Source organism: Polyodon spathula, chromosome 6 (assembly GCF_017654505.1).
Source record: "Polyodon spathula isolate WHYD16114869_AA chromosome 6, ASM1765450v1, whole genome shotgun sequence".
Taxonomy (NCBI): Eukaryota; Metazoa; Chordata; class Actinopteri; order Acipenseriformes; family Polyodontidae; genus Polyodon; species Polyodon spathula.
In genome coordinates, this window is record NC_054539.1 from 6,584,397 (window position 1) to 6,607,026 (window position 22,630).

Below are 22,630 nucleotides of genomic sequence, written 5' to 3' on the forward strand. Positions count from 1 at the left end.
ACTAAAGTAATACAGAAATGACTACAAAAGATTTAGAAGTGAGTAGTTTTTTGAGATTTACGATTATACAGTAAATACAGTATAATCGTAAATCTCGAAAAACTACTCACTTCTAAATCTTTTGTAGTCATTGTTGTATTACTTTAGTATAAATACATGTTAACTTGGATTCATATGTTGTTTTTTTCTGACTACGTGAACGAAAACACACAATTTGCCCGTTTTCCCATTGGGAATAGTGATATTTTGAAATATCACTGTCCTGGTCACAAAAGCAAAGTTTGTGGGGAATAATAGCCATTTTCTATACTTTTGAGGCATAAGCAATTAGGAAATAACACTTACTACCCAGAAACAAAAATTGTGTTACATAGTGTAATCAGCTGTGATATGGACTGCTTTTTTTTTTTACATTTCTCCTTTTTTCACAATTGATCAAAAGTACAGTCGAAAAAGGGTAACACGTGGCTTGTAACCTTGTATGGAAATGAGAAGAAAAAGAATGAATAAAAAAAGTTATTGGATTTGTGGTGCCTTGGGTATGGCATTTGTTGTCCATTAATATCAGTTCTACTTAGTTTATGATTACAGATTTAGTATAGGGGCAGTTGCAGTCAAAAAGGTCACCAAAACACATGATTTCAAGACCAGGTAACAAAATGAGCAACACTGACATCAAAAAAGGTAAATAAAATAAAAGCAAAACTATAAAATGATGCAATTTAGAAGTACACAAGGGGGGGGGTGGGGGGGTCATAGATATGTACACTGTACAATAGAAACAGAGCAACATTAATTGCTGCATGGTGTATGACCCCTTGGCAAGAAGTATTTCGGTTTCAACCAGTTAGAAATTCTAAATAAATACAAAAAATATTGTAATACACAAATCAAATAGAAAAAACAACACGATTGCCAACCAGGTACTACATTGCTCCATGGTATGTTTTAGCTGCCAAAAGGGTCAATCTGCTTTCAAAAAAATATTCTAATCTCCCAAGCATTTTTCCCCTTTCAGGCCTTTTGGCTTACAATACAGAGAAAATAGTTCTTAGCAATAACCTGTTCCCACAGCCAAATCAAATCAGCTCAGATCATAGGGTAATTAAACCTACTATTGTTTTATTGACTAAAAAACTAAAATCACAGTTTAAACCAGTCTTAAAAGAACACATAATAGTAGAGTCCCCGAGTGGCTCATCCAGTTAAAGCACTGGTGCTGGGAGCACAGGATGCTCCCAGGGTCGAGGGTGGGAAACCAGCAGGGATTGCTTTTCCACATCGCTTAGGCAGCAAACCCCTACTGGCCAGCCACCGAGCACATTCAGTGTGAATAAGAGGCAGGGCTGATTGGTAGCCCACCCATCTAGGCTCTGGATTACTCGGCGTAAAAGAGATTCTGGTTTTAGGCTTGTGAGATCGGCGGATGCTCACACGTCCACAGTGTCCGTGCTGTGTGGGGAGGCCAACAAATCTAAATTAAGTTTAACAAATGGTATGCAATATTTATGTCGCCATATACAGTAATAGGACAGCAGTAGTGACAAACACGGAACATTGTGTTGGTAGTAATCGTTTGCTTTCATTTAAATGCCTGTGATGAATGAACCACTGGCTGTGACTGAACATTCATTTAAAAGTGCACTCTCCCCCCCCCCCCCCCCCCCCCCCCCCCCCCCCCCCCCCCCAAAAAAAAAAAGAAAGGAGGAGGCACACAAACTTCCTGTTATAAATAAAACGAAATAGGACTAGAATGCAAGGTTCTGGCAGTAGACACATTTTTAAACAGGCCGTGGACATTTGTTCATCATACTCCCTCCTGTCTTTATTAACAACCATTTCCAATGATCCCCTTTAACACTCGATTCCTTCCTGAGAGTGATGAGCAGAAGTTATTTCGTTCACTCACACACTAACATTATCCGACAGGACTCCATACACCAAGGTTGGCTAATCTCTGTAAATCGGAAGTTATTAACCTAGCTGGTTCCTTTCTGATGGAGCTTAGCACTTTCAAAACCTCTATGCTTTGTTTGGCAAGCAGATGTCCAATATATTTATTCTGTTTACTCAATCCTTGCTTTCCTCTACTGAAACAAAAAGTGAAGCACATTTAATTTAAATTCCTTATTCTAGAGATTTAAGGATGTTTTCAAACCATAACTTGAAATAAAACAAATTTCAGAATCTGACAAATAAAAGTTAGAGGGTCAGATTCTTACGCTCTGAAGGATACAGGCTTGATTCCCAGTACTGCCAGTTAGAGATCGCACGTTGGTTAGAGAGGCGGTGAGGCCAACACACAATGAAACACATTTACAGTAACGCAGTGTATGTGTTGCTATTAATGCAGTAATTTGCTGCCAACTGTAGCTGACTGATGATAAGAACTGGGTGTAGTCAGTATGTCCCCTTTCTCCACAGAGCTGGAGAATTTATATAGAAATAAAAAAAAGAAATAAAAAAACATCCATTGAAAAAAGTGTCAAGTATTTAACCACTTCTGTTGGTTTGTGGTGTTTGTAGGCGTGACCATACATGGTTCAACTTATTGAAATAAACTAAATCAGGTGACGCTTGAAGCTTAGCTTATACCTACCATTGCTATCTTGGACATAAGGTACATTTCAATATCATTATTTGTTATTCAATATGCTCCAAAATGAATAATGTATGGTATTTCTTGTAGAAATGCAAAGTGTGCATGTTGCAATGCAATAGCTGGACAGCACTGATCATTGGATGATTGGGGGGACGACGACATTGGATGATTGGGGGGGGGGGGGGGGGATAAAGTATAAAGTAAAGTATAAAGAACATTGGATTAGATTATTTTCCCTGGCAAAACAGGATTAATAACTTAACAGGCTGAAAGACCTTTGTTAAACAGATAACTTTCTGCTGATCTGCTGAACATAAGTGTTTTGCATGGTCTCCAGACCATGCAAAACACTTAAATGTTTACACTTGTGAGAGTTATGGTCTAGCTATGAAATGTAGACTAGTCAGAAGGCTCTGTTCCAGTTGCAAGAGCCAGACCATCAGTAGCTGGTTAAACAGAACACATTTTAAGTTATAAAATAACTGCTTTATTAGGTAACCCACATATTTTTTTCCCCACTTCAGCACTTAAACGATATGCCATCATGTTACCTTGGAATTAGGCCATGGGCTCCTATTCCGATATAGCATTTGCAGCTCTGAACTGCAGAACCCGACATGGGTAGTTATTTAAGGAGGTCATGCTTGACTCTGAAGGTTGCTTTCCTCTATTATAAAGCAAGAAAGCTAAATGCAATACCAAAATGAAGAAACGCATAGAGTCTAACACACACATATTAACTATAGAAAATAAACATTTCCGCCAGCCATTCCTGTTGAAATAAAGCAAGTAGAGCCATCAGTTTTTCTGACATTACTGCAGCCTATGGAGACCACTGCGAGTCCTACTGCTTTATGAACACAAAAAAACAAGCCTAAAGTCCAACATGAATCATCAAGATATGACCTGGCAGAAACACAGCAAAAATAAACCAGACATCTCTGCTGTCCTAATCATTTGTATTCAACGTCCAGCTTGATGGGGATGCCTTGCAGTGTGCACTATCAATGCTGGGAAAGCTCTCCTCCCATCTTTCAGCCCACTGAGAAGATAACCACTTGCCTGCCACTAAACAGTAATCATTTTGGCCAAATCAGTACCAGTGGCAGACAGATTCATTTCAGTGTGGCTCTGACTGGACTCAAAACGAGATGCCTTTACACTTTAATCGAATGCCTACTTGTACTGACAAATGAAAACATACCGACAGCAGGCTGGGATTCTTTAAGGGTTAAGATACTGGCAGTCGTAACTGCAAACCCAAACACATGCAGCTAGGCGCAGACATCCTGATTAAAGGCTAACAAAGTATTAGCTGAAACACAACACCCTTATGTCTGACAGTGACACAAATGCTTCTAATGCCATGTTGTTCTAAGACATTTGGTGAAAAATCACTGGAGTATCAGTAGGGCATACAGCTGTCAAACCCTGGCCTCACAAGGTATCCTCTGGAAAGCTTATTCCAGGCTAAAATATCAAAGTGAAACAGCTGCTCTGATACAGAAGAATGAGCTCATATGGATAAAAAGATCTGCGCTGTGGAGTTCGTTCAACATTGCTTTTTACTCTGAACTGTAGACTTCGAACAGGATGAAATGTCATAATTGGAAAAGGCAAACATCCGTCATAAAAGGAAATATAAAAGAATCACTGCAACACTTGGATAAGAGAACTCAGGACGACAAGCAATGCAAATCTCATTTCAGTATAGTTCAAATCCAATTGGTACTTTTGTGTGATCTTGAAGAGTCAAGTAACAGAGGACATGGGCAGTGCCTTGGTCCTTGCCCATGCAGTCTTTTAATGTAATTTTTGGAAGGTCATGTAGTAATTCCTAATTAGTACATCGAAGGCACAAGCCGGAATGTTTGCCTCATCGTAACCGCGTGAAAAAAAAAAAAAAAAACCCTCACTGGATAGCACCAGTGATAGAATTTTACTGATAAAAAATTGTTTATTATAAATCCTAAGAATTCTTTGCCATGTCTACTGCACAAGCTCACACACACACACACATTGTGCAAAGAACATATATTGTACTGGTTCTTTTATTTTATTTGCTCTATGTAAGGGTTTTAGAACGATGATTAAAGTACAGCTGCCACTGTTGAAGGCTTAAAACCACAGATTTCACTTTTTAAAAGGGCTATTTTATTTCACTTCATGGCTTCCAAAACCTTGGACACTTCCTTTACACAGTAAATCATCACCAGCAGAAACTGTTAATGCCCTTTTTTGTAGTGTAAAAAGGCAAAAGCAATTAACATGATGCTGAATTTTTCCTGCTTTCAATTTCTCACTTAGACATTCCCGTTGCACCACTTTTCTTTTAATAGACATTAACAACTTTCAGGGACCTATCTTGATAAGTTATGCCATTCCTAGTCTAACAAATACCTGCAGGCAAATAAAAGAAGAATGCTACAGTATGTCTAGGCCAGTATGGGAGAACAGACTGACAGAAATGCCATATTGGACTATATGGCAACCAATTGTACCAGTACTTGCATTGAACTGCTCCACACCTTGGTACACTGCTCCGAACTGTAATTACTTCCTGTATCTTCATACTTCATTCTCATACTACCCCAAGAGAGAGGTGTCACAAACTCATACAGTTTAAGAATTTCCATCACCACCAATGGATACCTTCCAAGCTCCACAGGGTGGTGTTGCCCCCATCTCATACGTGCTGGGGAAAGCTTTTAGCATGACAAGATATAAAGAACCTGTCAGCAGCAACTACACTTACTATGCTGAGAGAGTAATTCACTCTAAACAGGTTCTACATAAACAGATTAAGTACATTAATATCAGGGCTTTGTCTTTTTTTTTTGATAAACATCAGTGGTTCTTAACCTGTGGTCCACGGGAAAACAAAACAAAAAATAGCCTCCTCATACCAGCTAGTCCTCAATTTCACAACGCAAACCATCATCAGCAGAACGTAGCACCCGCCACTGCATTGCACACACACACACACACACACACATATATATATATATATATATATATATACAATTTGTTTTAGTGCATACCAAAATAAAATGTAAAAAAAGATGACCATCTAGTACGCAGGAGCCTAAAGGGTTAATAATATATTTACCCCCCCCCATATACAGTAGAGTCAATTACACTATGTAACAATTTTTGTTCCTGGGTAGTAAGTTATTTCCTAATTGCTTATGCCTCAAAAGTACAGAAAAACATTAATCGTAAATCTCGAAAAACTACTCACTTCTAAATCTTTTGTAGTCATCTTTGTATTACTTTAGTATAAATACATGTTAATTTGGATTCATATGTTGTTTTTTTCTGACTTTATGTGAACGAAAAGACACACATTTGCCCATTTTCCCATTGGAAATAGTGATATTTTGAAATATCACTGTCCTGGTCACAAAAGCAAAGTTTGTGGGGAATAATAGCCGTTTTCTATACTTTTGAGGCATAAGCAATTAGGAAATAACACTTACTACCCAGGAACAAACAAAAAAAAAAAAAATTGTTACACAGTGTTATCCTAACTAATTGGGATGACAATAGTTTGCATAATCTATTTGTATGGATAATAGAACAGGTGTTAATAACCATTTACTGTACCTTTAATAATGTATAGAATACAGTTAACACACAAGTACTCTGCATACAAGTACCTGCTGACGATATGCAGCTAGTAACATATTCTTTCACATTAAGCATACAAAATTACAACGCTTTTCAAATCATTAAATTCATGCAATTCAGTAAAACAGACAGTTAAGGTACTGTAATTAGACATACCATATACCAAAACTTTGAAAAATCATCAAAGAATACAATTTGACACATTAGAGAACTTTAGGAATCAAAAAACTTAAATTTAATAAAATGTTTTTATATTTTGATACTTGCTGTTAAGGCATTGTAATAATGTGCAATTGAAATGAATACAAGTTCTTAGCTGCTCAATAATGGATAGGATCTCCAGTCCTTACTGATCAAAACAGAAGAAAAATCAAGAACGAGGTGACTGTTTTAAGTTGCTTAACTGCAAGAAATAAAAGCACACAATGCTTCATTTAAGGTTTTGGTGGTCTGAATAATTCTGTAACTTTCATTTGCCTCAGCCTGCTGGTCATTTTTTTTGGCAGCTAAATCTCCTAGCCGTTTCAGCAGCAGAAGCTGCGTGCGTAATGCACCACACGTAATTCATCACATGATTACAGGTATGTTTGGTTGATCAAAGATCGGAATTGACTACTGTATTTTATAACAATTTCAGAGGCAAAAAAACAAGTTCAAACCATAAATAACTGGTATACTGAAGGTAAAAATGATCTATGCATTGATATATACCTTTGAGATCTGCATAACTAATAACCCTCTGATACTATTGAACATGATTATTTTTTTCAACTTATAATATTTCAGTCAAACATTCAACATTCTATAAGAACCACCTCTTCATATTCTTGCAAATGTATGATTGCTGGTATGTAGGAATTAAACAAACATTTTCCTTTTAGGGAACGTCAGATTGTTTCTATAATTTAAAACCTACTATTAAAATTCAGAATTCAACATATACTATTCCTACCCACAGGCATCAATTATGCATCCAATTTGCATTTGTTTTGTTTACTTTAAATGTTTAACTGTTTTACTTTACAGCTTATCAATGCAGCCATCATACTAAATGGCAACAATTTTCTTTTAGTTTTCTTTTTATTCCTCAGGTCAAAAAAGAGATTTGGTTCATTTGACCAGCTTTCCACTTCTTAATGAATTTTAATGCAATCGATTTAATCTAATACTAACCATATGGCAAGAGTTATGGGAAATTCAAGTTCAAAAGAACAAACTCACGGTAAGCATCACATATTGTGTCTTCTACCATCATAGGCTGAATTAAAAATATAACTATTGCATGTTAGAATTGTACAGTATAAAGCTACTTATTGTCCCTCACTAGGTCTGCATGCTCCAGGCTAAGGGCATATATTAAGGAGATGGGTATAAGTATATACCGTTGTAGTCAAAAGTTTACATACCCCAATGGAAATTTACAATTTCTAGAATTCTTCTTGAAAACAAATAATTTAGGAAAAAACTTTTGTAGCAAAAGTTTTGCTTTTGTGGATGAGGAAAAAAAAATTGTTAAAAAAGAAACTTTTTTTTTTTGGCAAAACTCCAAAAATTCAAATTCAAAAGTAATCATATCATTTGATGCTATGATAGTATTGCCTATAAGATGCTAGAAATTTCAATATGATAAATCAGAGCCTAATTCCAGAAAGGCCTAGAAAATGCTGGATTGTACATGAACATTCTCAGAGAGTATAAAAGGGTTAAGGATAGGATGATTTCTGTCATTACCAATAAGGAAAACAGTACAGTTGTCCCACGTTATACCATCCCCCTCGCATACCGCCATCTTCCCATGCCAAGCAATTGTAAATATAAGCATTGTAGTTTCCCCTCACTGTAGTGCCAGCTAAATAATCATGGCCAATTAAAACACCAAAGTTATGCAGTTACCCTTTGACTTGCCTTCCTAATTTGTTGTTAAGTGAATGTTCATACAATGTCATCAACTCTCCCGAAGCAAAAAAGAAAATACAAAATGGCAAGACGACCCTACATTTAACATCAAAGCAAAAAAATAAATAAAAAAAATCTGCATGTATGCGTCTGAAAATAAGAAAGCAAGACATGGCAAATGTTTTCTCGCCTAAGTGAGCATATACTGTTAATCAAAGGACACCTGGAGACATTGTAATGGATAAAAACAAATGGCTTACCTTGATGGAACGGGTCCATTTGTATAACATGAAAAAGGCTTGACGCAGTCTAACAAGTGAGTTATAAACCACAGTAAAACAAACAAAAAAAGGTACACTAAGAGGTGTTTGTTTACATGCAATTTTTTTTTTTTAAGTCACTAGTAGACCTACTGTTGTGTTAAGAACTATTACTGTAGTTTAAAAAAAAAGATTAAATGTTTTATTAAAATGGCCTGAAGATACTGTAATTGTAGCTAAAAAAAATAAAGTTTGAATTTATTGCAAACACAGAAGGCTGTGTGCATGTTTATTTATTTTTTGGACCCTCACTATAAGGCCACCCTCACTTATTGTCTGTTTTTGCCCATGGCTCTTAACAGGCAGTATAAAGAGGGTTGAATGTAGTAGTAAAGCAAACTAGTCAAACAAATGTTGGATAACACAAGAAACACACACCTGCAGGTATTTGTGGCAATGCAACATTAAAACCCCCACTGGCTTTTGCCAACACAGCTCATGGATGCTGAGCTTAATGAAAACAAGCAGAGAATGGTTTTCAAAAAAGCAAGCTCCATTGTTTTGAAGACATTTGAAAAGAAAGTGTGAGGTTCATAGCTTGTGGTCAAAGTGCTGAAAAAAACAATAAATCAACCACTGAAGTCTAAACAATGACAGAAGAATGAAACCAAAAAGGAGAATGTTTCCACAGTGAAGCGTTTGAGGTTTTATGGCAGAGAACTATTTAAAACATTTTACTGAGCGCTAAGCTACGCATTCCTGGAGGTTTGTCAGTTGCTCACCTTTTTATTCATGAACGCTAGTGAACCCAATACTTAAAGGCTACATATATTTTCTTTCAGATCCATCCAGAGAGCATGCGTTGTTGCAGTGGTGACAACAATTCTCAGTTGAAAATAATGCAAAAGTATTTTTATTATTTTATTTTTACTTTACTTAAAATTGTCACCTCAGAGCTGCAACACACTTACCAACCAGAAGCTCAACAGGAAACCTCCTGCTATCAAACCAATCAGCTCTTTTTATCCACTGGACCCAAGCAAATGATGTTTAAAGCTATTGGACCTTTAACCCTTTAAGGATCACGATTGTATAAACACCATGCAAAATGCACTTGATTTCTTTGACTTACTGGGCCACCATTCTTTGCAATATAGCTCATTAACACATATCATTGATGGGGGAGGAACTGAATTTCTCTGCCTGGTTTTTTGTGACATCACTGTGGCGTGCATTGGGGGGGGGGGGGGGGGTTGGGGTATTTTATATAATGTTATATGGTGTTCTGAAAAAAAGGACCTCAATTCCAAGATGAATTACCTACAGCCAAAAAAGCCATGGTCTTGGGGAGAATCCCACTGAAAAACATTTGATCCTTAAAAGGCTAAGGCAAGTCTGCCTGGATTTGTGGAGCGCCTGACCAGTAGGGGTCTCAAAAGCAAGCAGAGGTGAACTATGCCCAGCTAATACTCCTCCCCAACCCTAAGGGGGCGCAAAGGACAATTCACCAATCCCTGTGCAAACCCATCCAAAGCGGGAGGTGGATTCGAAACTCGCTTGCATCACTCACCACTCTAAGTGGCACTGCTTTTACTAGGTTGAGCTACTAGGGACCCCACATTGTTGCAATAATATCATGGGAGCTGTTGGTTGAAACCAGGTCTTTAAAACATACACTAAACAAATCAAAATAATTAACCCATTAGCATTCTGAACATATATTTATATATATTTAGTATATTTTAATTGTGTAATTACAGATTCCTAAAACGGCATACAGTTGTTACATACAAGCAAGATAAGATAGTAGAACCATAATAAAAATGTAATCCAAAAGTCAGTTATTACCTTTCTTGAAGGATGAGTTTATTTTCTTTCTTCCATGAGTCTTTAAAATCAGTGCAGAATTCATGCCACACAGTGAAGAACGTATTGGTAGACACTTCCTTTTCCCCCATTTTGGGCTTCATTAAGTAGTAAACAGTTATTTCCAAGAAGCTGAAAGGTAGAAAATAAATAAAATAAATAAATACAATTTTAAAAATACTAAAATGATGCAACTATCATGATAGGCAAGTGGGATAACACTGAAGGGGTTGCAGGTTTAATACAAAAGGAAGTCTGAGCGAGATATAGATATCTATAGATATACATACAATTAATTTTAATGCATGAAAATTCTCCCGTCTTTAAAGACTTTGTAGCACAACCTTTCTGCATGACTCCTATTTGATGGACAGCTAGTGCATTAAAAAACCAAGGTCAGTACCTTAAAGCAAATACAATGCAAATCATTCACGTCATCTTGGTTACAAAGATAGATGTTTTCAGCATGCATCAGCATAGTGTCAATCACGTGACTAGCGTGTCTAGCTTAACACTGTTTTAAGCCATGCCTGTTGACCCAGTAAGTTCCTTCTCATTGCACAGCTTCATCTTACAATAATTTTAGGCATTCTCAACTAGAATGAAGTCAGACGATTAGTCATCCATTCACCCAAAGGTGAGGAATCAATACAAAAATTAAAATCATACCCTGGTTTGAGAATATAATGGTCATCAAGAATAGCACAGCTTTAATTAATATAAAAACACACTGTTTATAGGACAACACTGTACCACATCATTTTTTAATGGAGTGTGTTCAGATTAAATCTACATGTGTACATTAAAAAAACAAAAAAAAACATTTGTGGCAGGTCATTAAGTATATATGCTCTCAGGCAAAACATCACTGTTTACAAGTCGATTGGCAGATAAACCTATGAACTTGGCAAAGTTTAATTTGTAAATGCTACACCAGTGATACTGCATGAACATTAATTATTCTATTTAGAGAATATGCTTCAACAGAGGAGTCTACTCCCCACCGACTTCTGCAGTTGATCAATATTACAAGGTAATGAACTTTATGAAGCTCTGTAAATAAACTCTGCATCACACAAGTGTTAAGAGGCTGGAGCCTGACCTGTCTGCCTCCCTAAGCTAGATAAACACAGACCTCTAGTATGCCTTTATTTTATCCGAGGATGTCTAGGAGCAGCCTGGAAAACCTGTCTCTTAACGAAGCATTAATGGTGCCAAGCATTAGCTGTGCTAAAATGATAGAAATGTGTAACTTGTAGTTTTTCATATACTTAATGAAAAATGGACAAATTGAAAAATGAGGAATGTTTATCGTTGTGTTTTTGTTATTTTTACTTGTTTAACAGAGTACTTATAGCAAGTCCATCATTTAAAATCTCTTCATAATTTTAAAACCTGTCTTTAAATCAGTAATGTTCTCTATTAGGATGCAGAGACAGCTTAACAACAACTAAATTAACATTTAAAAGGAAAGTAGATTTGGCTGCCTGCTACAAAATCTCCTTTTTCAACCAAACAGTTAAAGCCCTATTTATAATGTATCCAATGTCTTTTTTCAAAGTCTATGCAGGGACAAACTTCATACCCCAGATTTAACTGTTTTAAACATTAACTAAAAAAATAATTCAAGTCAGAATGTGATAAATGACAAACCCATTATTATACATGATTAAATTCTGTGGTCTTTAATACAGGTTTGACTGTATGCATGAACACTGTGATTGGTAAGCAAATTTAAATGCTAGTTTACTGATCTAAACACATCAGCTGGTTGAAGTAATTCATTTTCTAAAGTGTTTAGAGCGGTGGTAGATTGAAGCGTGTAAACTGGACCAGCTCTAGACCTGCAGGACAGTATAAATTGGCAAAGTGTCTTGAAACACCAGCCGGACTAAGCGTCAGTCAGTTGAAGGGCCAAATGTCCAAGGTAGGTCTGAGCTATGGCAGTCAGTGCGAGGTCCTTTTCCAAATCTCTCCCAATGGCTACTAGGAGGCCTCATTCCCACTCTGACACTTAACGCCTGGATCCCCTGGACAAATCGTGCTCACTCTTTCTCCTCTCTAGAATGAACACTGGCAAGTACCAGCTCCAGATACCTCTACTAACTCCTTCTCCCCCTACACTGCCTGCTACAAAATCTCCTTTTTCAATTATCATTCTCCAACTAACAAATTTCTACTTCTCAGCGAACTTGTAACTGATGTCAATCTTGATCTCCTGTGTCTAGCTGAAACCTGGCACTCTGTAAACAATAATGCACTCGCTACATCTAGCCACTCCAAATGGCTATTCCCTCTTTGACAAACCTCGCCTAACTGGCAGAGGCGGGGGCACTGCTGTTATTGCTAATTCTGCGCTCGCTTTCTTTGCCTGCCTTTTCTTCATTTGAGCATCTTGCCATCAATCTCCCCTCTCCCCTGTCCCTCACCCAAAGAATAACTCAACTTTTATTGCCGAGTTTTCGGAATTCCTCTCCCTCATCTGCACTTCTGACAAAATCCTACTTCTAGGTGACTTCAACATTTATGTTGAAGTGTCTTCTTCCCTCCCTAGTGACCGACTAACACACTCCTGGACTGTCTTGATCTCTCTCAGAATCTGTCAATGTCCCCACTCACACCCGTTTTTGACACCACAGATAAATAGCATTCTTCTTAATTGCCTTTAGAAGTATGCTGCGATCTCTGGAACCTGTTTCTCTGTCTGTTTTCTATGCTGGATGCAGTCGCAAACCCAGTCACTTGTGGTGTCCTTCAATGGTTTGTTCTTGGGCCTCTTCTCCAACATCTACATGTTTCCCTTGGGTCACCCTCATCTGCCAACATAGCCTCATGTTGTTGAACTCTTATGCTGATGACACCCAGCTCTACTTAAACCCTGGATGTCCCTCTACCATGGTCTGGCTTTTGGCTTGCATTCACTCGTCTTCCGGCACACGGCATCAACTGACTGCAACTAGTTCAAAATGCCGCCGCCAGGACCCTTATCAGATTTAAAAAACGTGAACACATCACCAACCCCCCCTCCCCGTCCATCTTGCCCAGCTGCACTGGCTACCTGTAAAGTTCAGGACTAATTCTTCTGCTCACCTACAATGCCCTTCATCACACAAATCCTGAGTACCTCTTCAACCTGCTGACCCGCTACGTCCCTGCCAGCAAGCTGAGGTCCTCGGACTGGCCTGCTTCTTATCCCCAAACAAAAGTGCAGCACACTTGGAGAACACCCGTTTAGCTTCATGGCTCTGATTCTGGAACTCTCTCCCAGCTTTGGTGTGTGATGCTCCCACTGTCGCTTGCTTTAAAATCAACTCAAGACCCACTTGTTCGCTCTTGCTTTCCATGCTGTAAGCCTGACATATGTTATTAGCTGTTGTGTCTTTGCTACTTGTGATTTTTCACTGTATCGTATGCTCATTATTAGATACTTGCCTTAGGTATCAAGCATTGGATATCACAATTTCATAATGTTGAATTCAGATAAAACAGAGGTTATGCTAGTGGGATCACAGAATCAACCAAAAGGAAATGTGAGATTACATGAGCTTGACTCTTGTAGTCTCTCATCAAAACTTAAACTAGAAATTAAGATTTTGGAGGTCATCTTTGATCCTGATCTAACATTTGAGACTCATATTAGAGAAGTTACTAAAGTATCTTTTTACTACTTGAGAAATATAGCTAAACTTAGAGCAATTATTTCGGTATATGATGCCGAGAGACTAACGCATGCCTTTGTTTCATCTAGAACTGATTATTGTAATGCACTTTCTGGTGTCCCAAAGCGTGTGGTATCCCACTTGCAGATTGTTCAGAATACCACCACTAGAATTCTGACTAAAACCAGGAAAAGTGAACATATTACCCCTGTTTTGGCCTCTTCACATTGGCTCCTTGTGCAGTATAGAATTGATTGTAAGATTTTGCTGTTTAACTTACAAGACCCTGAATGAATTAGAACCTAGTTATTTGCAGGATTTACTGACCCTGTATCTTCCAAACCGCACTCTGAGATCACAGGATGCGGGGCTGCTGGTTATTCCTAGGGTCAACAAAAGTAACACGGGGGAAGTAGGGCTTTTTCTTATAGAGCTCCTAAATTATGGCATGCTCTGCCTTTGTTTGTCAGGTAAGCTGGGACCATTACAGTTTTCAAGTCAAGACAAAATGGCTGTTTTTGTATTGTGTATACTGTTATTTAAATGTTCTGACTGTGGCAGTTGTATGCATGACATGCTATACAAATGTATTGTAGTTAGTTTCTTTCTGCTATGTACTGTACAGAAAAGTGTATAAAAAGCACTATATAAATGCAATAACTACATGACATACGCACACTGTTGGTGTCTGCTACTTGCTGATCTTTCACTGTATTCTTATGATTCTATATCATATAGGCATCCACAAGGTTTTAAAATTCACATCCTAACCTTGTATTTAATGTATTATGCATTGTTTTTCACTATAGTTAATGTATTATGCATTGTTTTTTTTACTGTATCTTGTAAAGCGCTTTGTGATGGTGGACCACTATGAAAAGGTACTATACAAAATATGACTGATTGACAAACAGTATTAGTACATAACTTTAAAATTCCCTCCCAGTTAAAATAAACAAGAATGTAGAATAAACAGAAAATAAACTCAAACTAGATGGTGAAAAATCTTTCCCCTTTTACAAGCCTTTAAAATACTCGTCACAACTATAAGAGACCAACTGATGCATTCCTCGTCCAAAAGCATCGAGAATCAATTTAGATACTAAGGTTGTTGTATTTGTGACCAAGTAATAAATACAGCCAGTTTATCGAATACATGTGATGCACTAAAAATTAAACATATTTGAGGACACAGTATTTTCCGGAATGGATTTATATCAAGCAAAACAAGTCAATGCAATTTATCAACACAAGCAAAGCATTTGCCAATATTAGCTTATTGTAAAGCATTGAGTTCTACTCATTTTGAGTTTGCTAAACCTGAAAATCTATAGAGTGGCTAAAATGATCTTAACTGCCAAAAAACAAACACTTGTATGCAGTCTTGTTTACAAAGGCAATGATTCAGGTTATATAAATAACTATTTTAATCTACTATGAATACAAAGGCAAGTGAATGTACAGGAATGCGCAACAATCCTGTCCAAAACACTCAATTTAGAGAGCAATGCATTTGAGGAGTTAACAGGTTTCTAGGCTAATCTTGTTCCATCTCCCCAGAACAAACTATATAAAATACATTTGACATTTTCTTTCAAATAGCCTAAATGAATTGGTAAGAGATCCACAACAAATCCCACTACATAGGTGTATGCAATTACACTCTCAAAACTGCGATTTTGCATTAAAAACTTGACCTTGAGTAATTAATTTTTTAGAGCAAGTAATGAGCACTGGAGACTGAAGGTGTGTGTGTGTGTGTCACTTTCCTCTCCTCCTGTGTTACAAAGAGATACAGAAGTACAACACTTCAAATCGCCCTTAATTTAAACTGGAATCAGCCGTGTTGTGTTGGTCCAGTGACTTGGACACCTGTCCAATGTAAATTAGGACTTATTTCACACAGTCAAATATGGAACAGGTTCCCACATCCAGTAGTCTGTATTCCAGCATTCTTTGGATTAGTAATTTCTTACCTTTTGTGGGTTTCGGTCAGTTGTTTCTCCTGAGTCTCTAGATCAATTTTTGCTGTAATAAATAAAATACACAAATTAAGAATAATATTAGTTTTCCTCTTGCCCTTAGAAATAATTATTAGTCTTGTACCAATTACTTACATTAACTATTATGTTTGATATAGAATCTGATCACCTATCTATACACAGGCCTACTAATTTTTTTTTAAAATTCTGAATCGCTTTAATATCCCCTTCGGTCATGTTTTTTTAAAAATTAATTTTATGAAACTTTAAAACAGTTTGTGTGAGCTCTTTGGAGTTGGAGAAGTTGTCCTGCCAAAACTTTTAGAATGCATATATGTTTTTTTCAAATAGATACATAGATAGGTAATTTAGCGTGGTACGGTTATGCACGGCGTGACTGAAGAGGATATAATCTGGAACAAGTCATAAAACATAGAACAATACTTTCTGTAGCGCTAAATAGAAAAAATATTTATTTCAAAACCTTCTGCTGCTTTATCATAAGCAGGTGTGTTTGGCCAGAATAAGGAAATGTGCTTTCATGTGGGTACTGTAAAAATCGTTTTATAAGTCGCACTGGTGTAAAAATTGCTCCCCCCTTTAAGACTAATTTTAGGAAAACACCTTTTTTGAGTTTAAAATCGCTGGACGTACATGTGCGATATTCCTGTGCCTAAGTCCCGCTGCTTTTTCCTATAGTTTAATTTTCTGTCAGATTCATTCAGTGGCTCAAAACTTCAAACTGAGAATTCTACCTGCTGCAAAAGGGTGGAGCACTAGATATAAAAGTGCTAGAATGTATATAGAGGGGTGTGTGTGTGTCATGTGTGGCTGTTTGTTCAGGGGTAGGGGGCCTGCACGTGTATTCTTGCCTAGGGCCCATGTGATGGGTTAATCTGGCCCTGCCTACATGCTCAACACCGATAAAGAAAGAAAGATGCAAAGGTTTAGTTTTGAAATAACCCTTGTTTGCAACATTTTATTCCATTAATAATTTCTGTTATTTTTCATTTTTAAACTGCTAGAAACAACTTGTTTTCAAATTAAGTAAAAAAATAAAATAAAAAATCAAGAAGTATAAACATCTGTATGAAAACTAACTGCATTTTATTTTAGCTTATCAAGTACCCAAACAAGTTAAAGAACAGATCTTCTATGCTTTACTGAACATTTCTTTCCAAAACCATCCTCGGACAATAGTTCCCGCTGCATTGGCTTTTACAAATTCGTCGTATCACTTTAATTTAAAAGAAAGTATTAAAACACTGCTGCTTCACCAATTAAAGCAAAAAATTTAAATAAATAAACAAAACATGTTAGTGTTGCACATGATGCAGCACAATGGCATTCAATTTCCATCTGTAGAAATACATTGTTTATCAGGCCATAAACACTTTCCTCCTATCAGCTTGTTTTTCCTTTCCCATTTTATGTTGTTCAGTCACATACTGTTTTTTCAGCACTGGGATTATCATGTATTTCGGCAAATTCAACAAGCAATTTCAAACCTGTTCAGTAGCATTTTTATAACATCGCAGTTACAACAAACACGAAGACTTGAAAAGTTTACTACTCTGCTTTCTAACCAATAGCCGTTTTCTATTATTCCCAGGGGCAGGTTCAGTCTCAATGTTGACAAATCAGTGGCTCGGGAGTTTGAGAATAAGGAAAATTCATAGGAGGATTGACAACTATTGTGTTAACAGTGAAGCAGTATAGCTGTGACGTTTGACAGGAGGTCAGTCAAGAGTCTGAGCGCTTGTGTTTAACATTCAAAATGATTAAGGGTACTGAGTGTAACAAATTAAAACTTAATTAGTGTTTGTGTTTTTTGTTTTTTTTAAACCTAGCAATATCAACTGAATGCTATAGATCCTGAAAAAATAAAATCGAGTTGTTGACAGTGAAGTTTGTGTGAGCCATGGCTGCAGTAAATCCCCTTGTGGCTCTGGTACAGTAGTTTGTGAGAGCCACGGCTGCAGTAATCCCTTGTGGCACTGGTACAGTACTTTGTGTGAGCCACGGCTGCAGAAATCCCCTCGTGGCTCTGGTACAATAGTTCAATATCAGACACACTGGCGCTTCCGTCACACCGGTTTATTAGTCACTCCACCCTTTTAAGGGCCCCGCAAAAATGCCCAGAAAATCAACTTTTATTTTTTACGGTAATTTAAGTATGCAATATATAGTGATGCAGAGTGCACAGAGCTGTGGAATAATGCAGTAAATTGACAAAAGTACAACTGATAGTAGAAAAATAAAACCACATTATAAAACGTAAGTTATTAATAGAATCATAATTAAAGAGCTACTTGCACAATGTACAAACCCGTAAGTGTTAAAGAATTGATATGGGATACGTACTTATTTTAAATCAGAGGTTAAATCCTGCCCAAAACCACAAGCCCAAAAATGCACTACATTTCTAAAGTCAAAATGATTTTATATCCAAAGGATAAAAGAAAGCCCAAACATAACTATAGACAAAATATGGTTTTAGTTTGATCACAACATGTTCTATATTAAAAAACTCTGCCAGAATTGTTACTGATTAGTACTCTAATTGTGTAAATCGAAAGCAAATTTTCCTCACCAATCTGCTTTTAAAAACATTGTGAAGATGTTAATTGCCATATTATTGAATACCCGCTATCTAAAAAACATCTTAAAAAGAGAATTACTCTGAAAATCTGTGTATCTGTATATCCATAAATAACTAAATTATTACTTTAAACATTTTTAAAATTATGCAAATCACATTAGTAATTTATGCTACATAGTTCAGGTTTAAGCCATTCATAGACAATTAAGTTATTATTAGTATACTTGTTGTTTCTTTACCCGATATAAGTAAGAACAAAAAAAAAATGTTAATCGTCTCAAGTTTCACAATAATTTCATGTAATTAACTGCAGGATTGGTCACCGTTCTTCTCTATTTGTGTACATATCTTTGTTGATTAACAGTGACACATAATGGCAAACATGTTACTGATGTGGCTGCCTGTACAGTCTAGATCCCAGACTATCAATTCCAGATCCTGGGTTAAAAATATGTGCAGAATGTAGTTTCTGAATCCCATAAATACGGAACAGTTAACGCTCAAGATTCAGAAACATGTAATGCATTCTTTAATGTAGGCAGTGGAGTCCTCTATAAGACGACCTGCATAAGGCACCACGCAAACACTGCAGAACGCAGCCAACTGTGAATGATAACTTCCACTTTATAGAACAAGACTTACGACCCTCATCATCTCTTACAGTCTCTTTAGACCTGTTAACATTTTACAAGCCTCAGGACAGCACTTGTGGGTCAGAACTAAATGCAATACATTTACTGTGTGTTTGGACTACGAGTATTTGACAGGATCATTAGCATTGGCGGCAAATAAATTTGTCTCCGCCCATTAAACTATTTACACAAGTTTAGAGGCCAATTTTATTTTATTTTATTATATATATATATATTACACACACACACACACACACATATATATATATATATGCACACACATACACACACACAGCTCTGGAACATATTAAGATGGATCAAATAAATTATCAGTTTCTCTGGTTTTACTATTTATAGGTATGTGTTTGGTTAAAATGAACATTTTTTATTCTATAAACTACTGACAACATTTCTCCCAAATTCCAAATAAAAATATTGTCATTTAGAGCATTTATTTGCAGAAAATGACAACTGGTCAAAATAACAAAAAAGATGCAGTGTTGTCAGACCTCGAATAATGCAAAGAAAATAAGTTCAGATTCATTTTTAAACAACACAATACTAATGTTTTAACTTAGGAAGAGTTCAGAAATCAATATTTGGTGGAATAACCCAGATTTTCAAGCACAGCTTTCATGCGTCTTGGCATGCTCTCCACCAGTCTTTCACATTGATGTTGGGTGACTTTATGCCACTCCTGGCGCAAAAATTCAAGCAGCTCGGCTTTGTTTGATGGCTTGTGACCATCCATCTTCCTCTTGATCACATTCCAGAGGTTTTCAATGAGGTTCAGGTCTGGAGATTGGGCTGGCCATGACAGGGTCTTGATCTGGTGGTCCTCCATCCACACCTTGATTGTCCTGCTGGAAAAACCAATCCTCAGAGTTGGGGAACATTGTCAGAGCAGAAGGAAGCAAGTTTTCTTCCAGGACAACCTTGTACTTGGCTTGATTCATTCCAAACTGCCCGATTCCTGCCTTGCTGAAGAACCCCCAGATCGTCACCGATCCTCCACCACATTTCACAGTGGGTGCGAGACACTGCGGCTTGTAGGCCTCTCCAGGTCTCCGTCTAACCATTAGACGACCAGGTGTTGGGCAAAGCTGAAAACTGGACTCATCTGGGGGTGCTTCAGCAAGGCTGGAATCGGGCAGATTTGTCTTTGTGAAGGACGCATGAATCAAGCCAAGTACAAGGTTGTCCTGGAAGAAAACTTGCTTCCTTCTGCTCTGACAGTGTTCCCCAACTCTGAGGATTGGTTTTTCCAGCAGGACAATGCTCCATGCCACACAGCTAGGTCAATCAAGGTGTGGATGGAGGACCACCAGATCAAGACCCTGTCATGGCCAGCCCAATCTCCAGACCTGAACCCCATTGAAAACCTCTGGAATGTGATCAAGAGGAAGACGGATGGTCACAAGCCATCAAACAAAGCCGAGCTGCTTGAATTTTTGCGCCAGGAGTGGCATAAAGTCACCCAACATCAATGTGAAAGACTGGTGGAGAGCATGCCAAGACGCATGAAAGCTGTGCTTGAAAATCAGGGTTATTCCACCAAATATTGATTTCTGAACTCTTCCTAAGTTAAAACATTAGTATTGTGTTGTTTAAAAATGAATCTGAACTTGTTTTATTTGCATTATTCGAGGTCTGACAACACTGCATCTTGAGACTGATATATATATTATATATAGATATATATAGATAACTATATATATAATATATATTATATATATATATATATATATACACACACACACACATACACATACATACATACACACACACACACATACATGCATGCATACAAACACAGAGAGAGAGAGAGAGAGAAATGTTCAGTGAAATCCTCCGACAGTACTCAAATACAGTACTAATCCAATTTGATAAACTGCTAAATTGGCTATCAGTGATTTAGACAAACACTGCTGATATGGTCATTGTGTTATTTACAGGGAGAGTCCGTCCCAGAGGACAGACCTTCTTTGTGTTGCAGTGCTACGGAAACATTAAGTAAAAGGGAATGGCGATTCAATGAGAGTGTGTATGTACCTATATTCTTATCTAAGAATAGAACCACACAAACCACAAGGCAGACCACTTCATTTCCACTCCGATAGCACATAAACAACTTCCGATTTGCTTTCAACTGTGCCTATCACTCAGTTAAACAGTAAACCGGACTATAGAGACTCAGTAAAGTTAATTGCTATACAAGTGTCTTATGCTTCAGCCTAAAACAGTTATATATGTTAAAAGCCTCCACATTGACATTGACACACAAATATATAGCAAATGACTGGAGAGGAGGCTTAGTGGGAAACCCGGAGATAAGAACCTGGAGGCAACTATAGTTGTTCCTAAAGGGACTTTATTTTTCCCCCCACTATAAGCCAAGATCTGCAGTAAATATTTGTTTTCTGAATCAGTTAAGAAAATTACAATAATTAAATAAAGCTTTAGTTTTAAATAGTACATTAGCATTTTTTGGCATAGAACTGCTGTATTTATTTACATCGTGAAGTTGCATTTGTTGGATTTTAGGATGTCAGAATAGAAACACTCAAAACAAAGCTTTTATGACTATTTTAGTGTTTGCAGCATGTTTGTTTTGTAATTTCATTTTGCGTTGTCACAAAATCGATGTCCAGATGCGGGTTTGTCCAGCATTTTGCTTTTGTGTGTGAAGTATAGGACGCTCAGCGTGATGATGGGAGGGAGAGAAGTAGAAACAAAATCTATTGACCATAAACAGTGTCACAAGGCAATAGTTATATCTATTTTTGGTAATGTTATGAGGTTTTAACCAATCACATACATACATAGCTGTGCAAAAGTCTTAGACATATTGCATTTTTCTACTCTGATGCATTATGAGTATCAACAGTTTACTCAAAGCCTCCACTAGTGTTTTCTACTATTATAACAACCTTGACTTGCATAAAGAAGGAAAGATTGAGTGAAATAACTTGCACCACTTGATTTTCAAGGTGTGGTATCCAAAGCATAATCAACAAGTACAAAGAAACATCTGTAATTGACAAACCCAGCACTGGAAGACCCAAAAAGCTGTCTAACAAGGATGAGCAATACTTGAAGATAATATCCTTAAGAAATAGAAAGAAGACAAGCGTTGAATTGATGTGTTGAAACAACAGAACTGGCAGAAGGAACAGGTGTCGTCACTCTTGAAATCAAGAGTGTAGTAAATTGTAAAATTGTAGTAAGAACACCTCTGGTAAGAAAGTGGAACAAGAACACAGATATTGGACTATGGAGCAATGGTCAAAAGGAGCTTTGGACTGTTAATGGATGGACAATGATACCTGTAGTTCTGTTGTCAATTCAATGCTCACCTTCTTTCTACTCCGTAAGGATATTATCTTCAAGTATTGCTCATCTTTATTAGACAGCTTTTTGCATCTTCCAGTCCTGGGTCTGTCAATTACAGATGTTTCTCTGTATTATGCTTTGGATACCACACCTTGAAAATCGAGTGAT

At 37.1% G+C, this 22,630-nt stretch overlaps 1 protein-coding gene across 1 annotated transcript in view; it reads right to left on the reverse strand.

Moving 5' to 3' along the window:
* Positions 1-22,630, reverse strand: part of fmn2b (formin 2b) — a 98,680-nt gene that overhangs the window by 2,987 nt on the left and 73,063 nt on the right. The window contains 2 exon segments of the mRNA XM_041251868.1: positions 10,237-10,386; positions 15,890-15,941. Of these exon segments, the coding sequence (XP_041107802.1) occupies positions 10,237-10,386; positions 15,890-15,941 (202 nt within the window).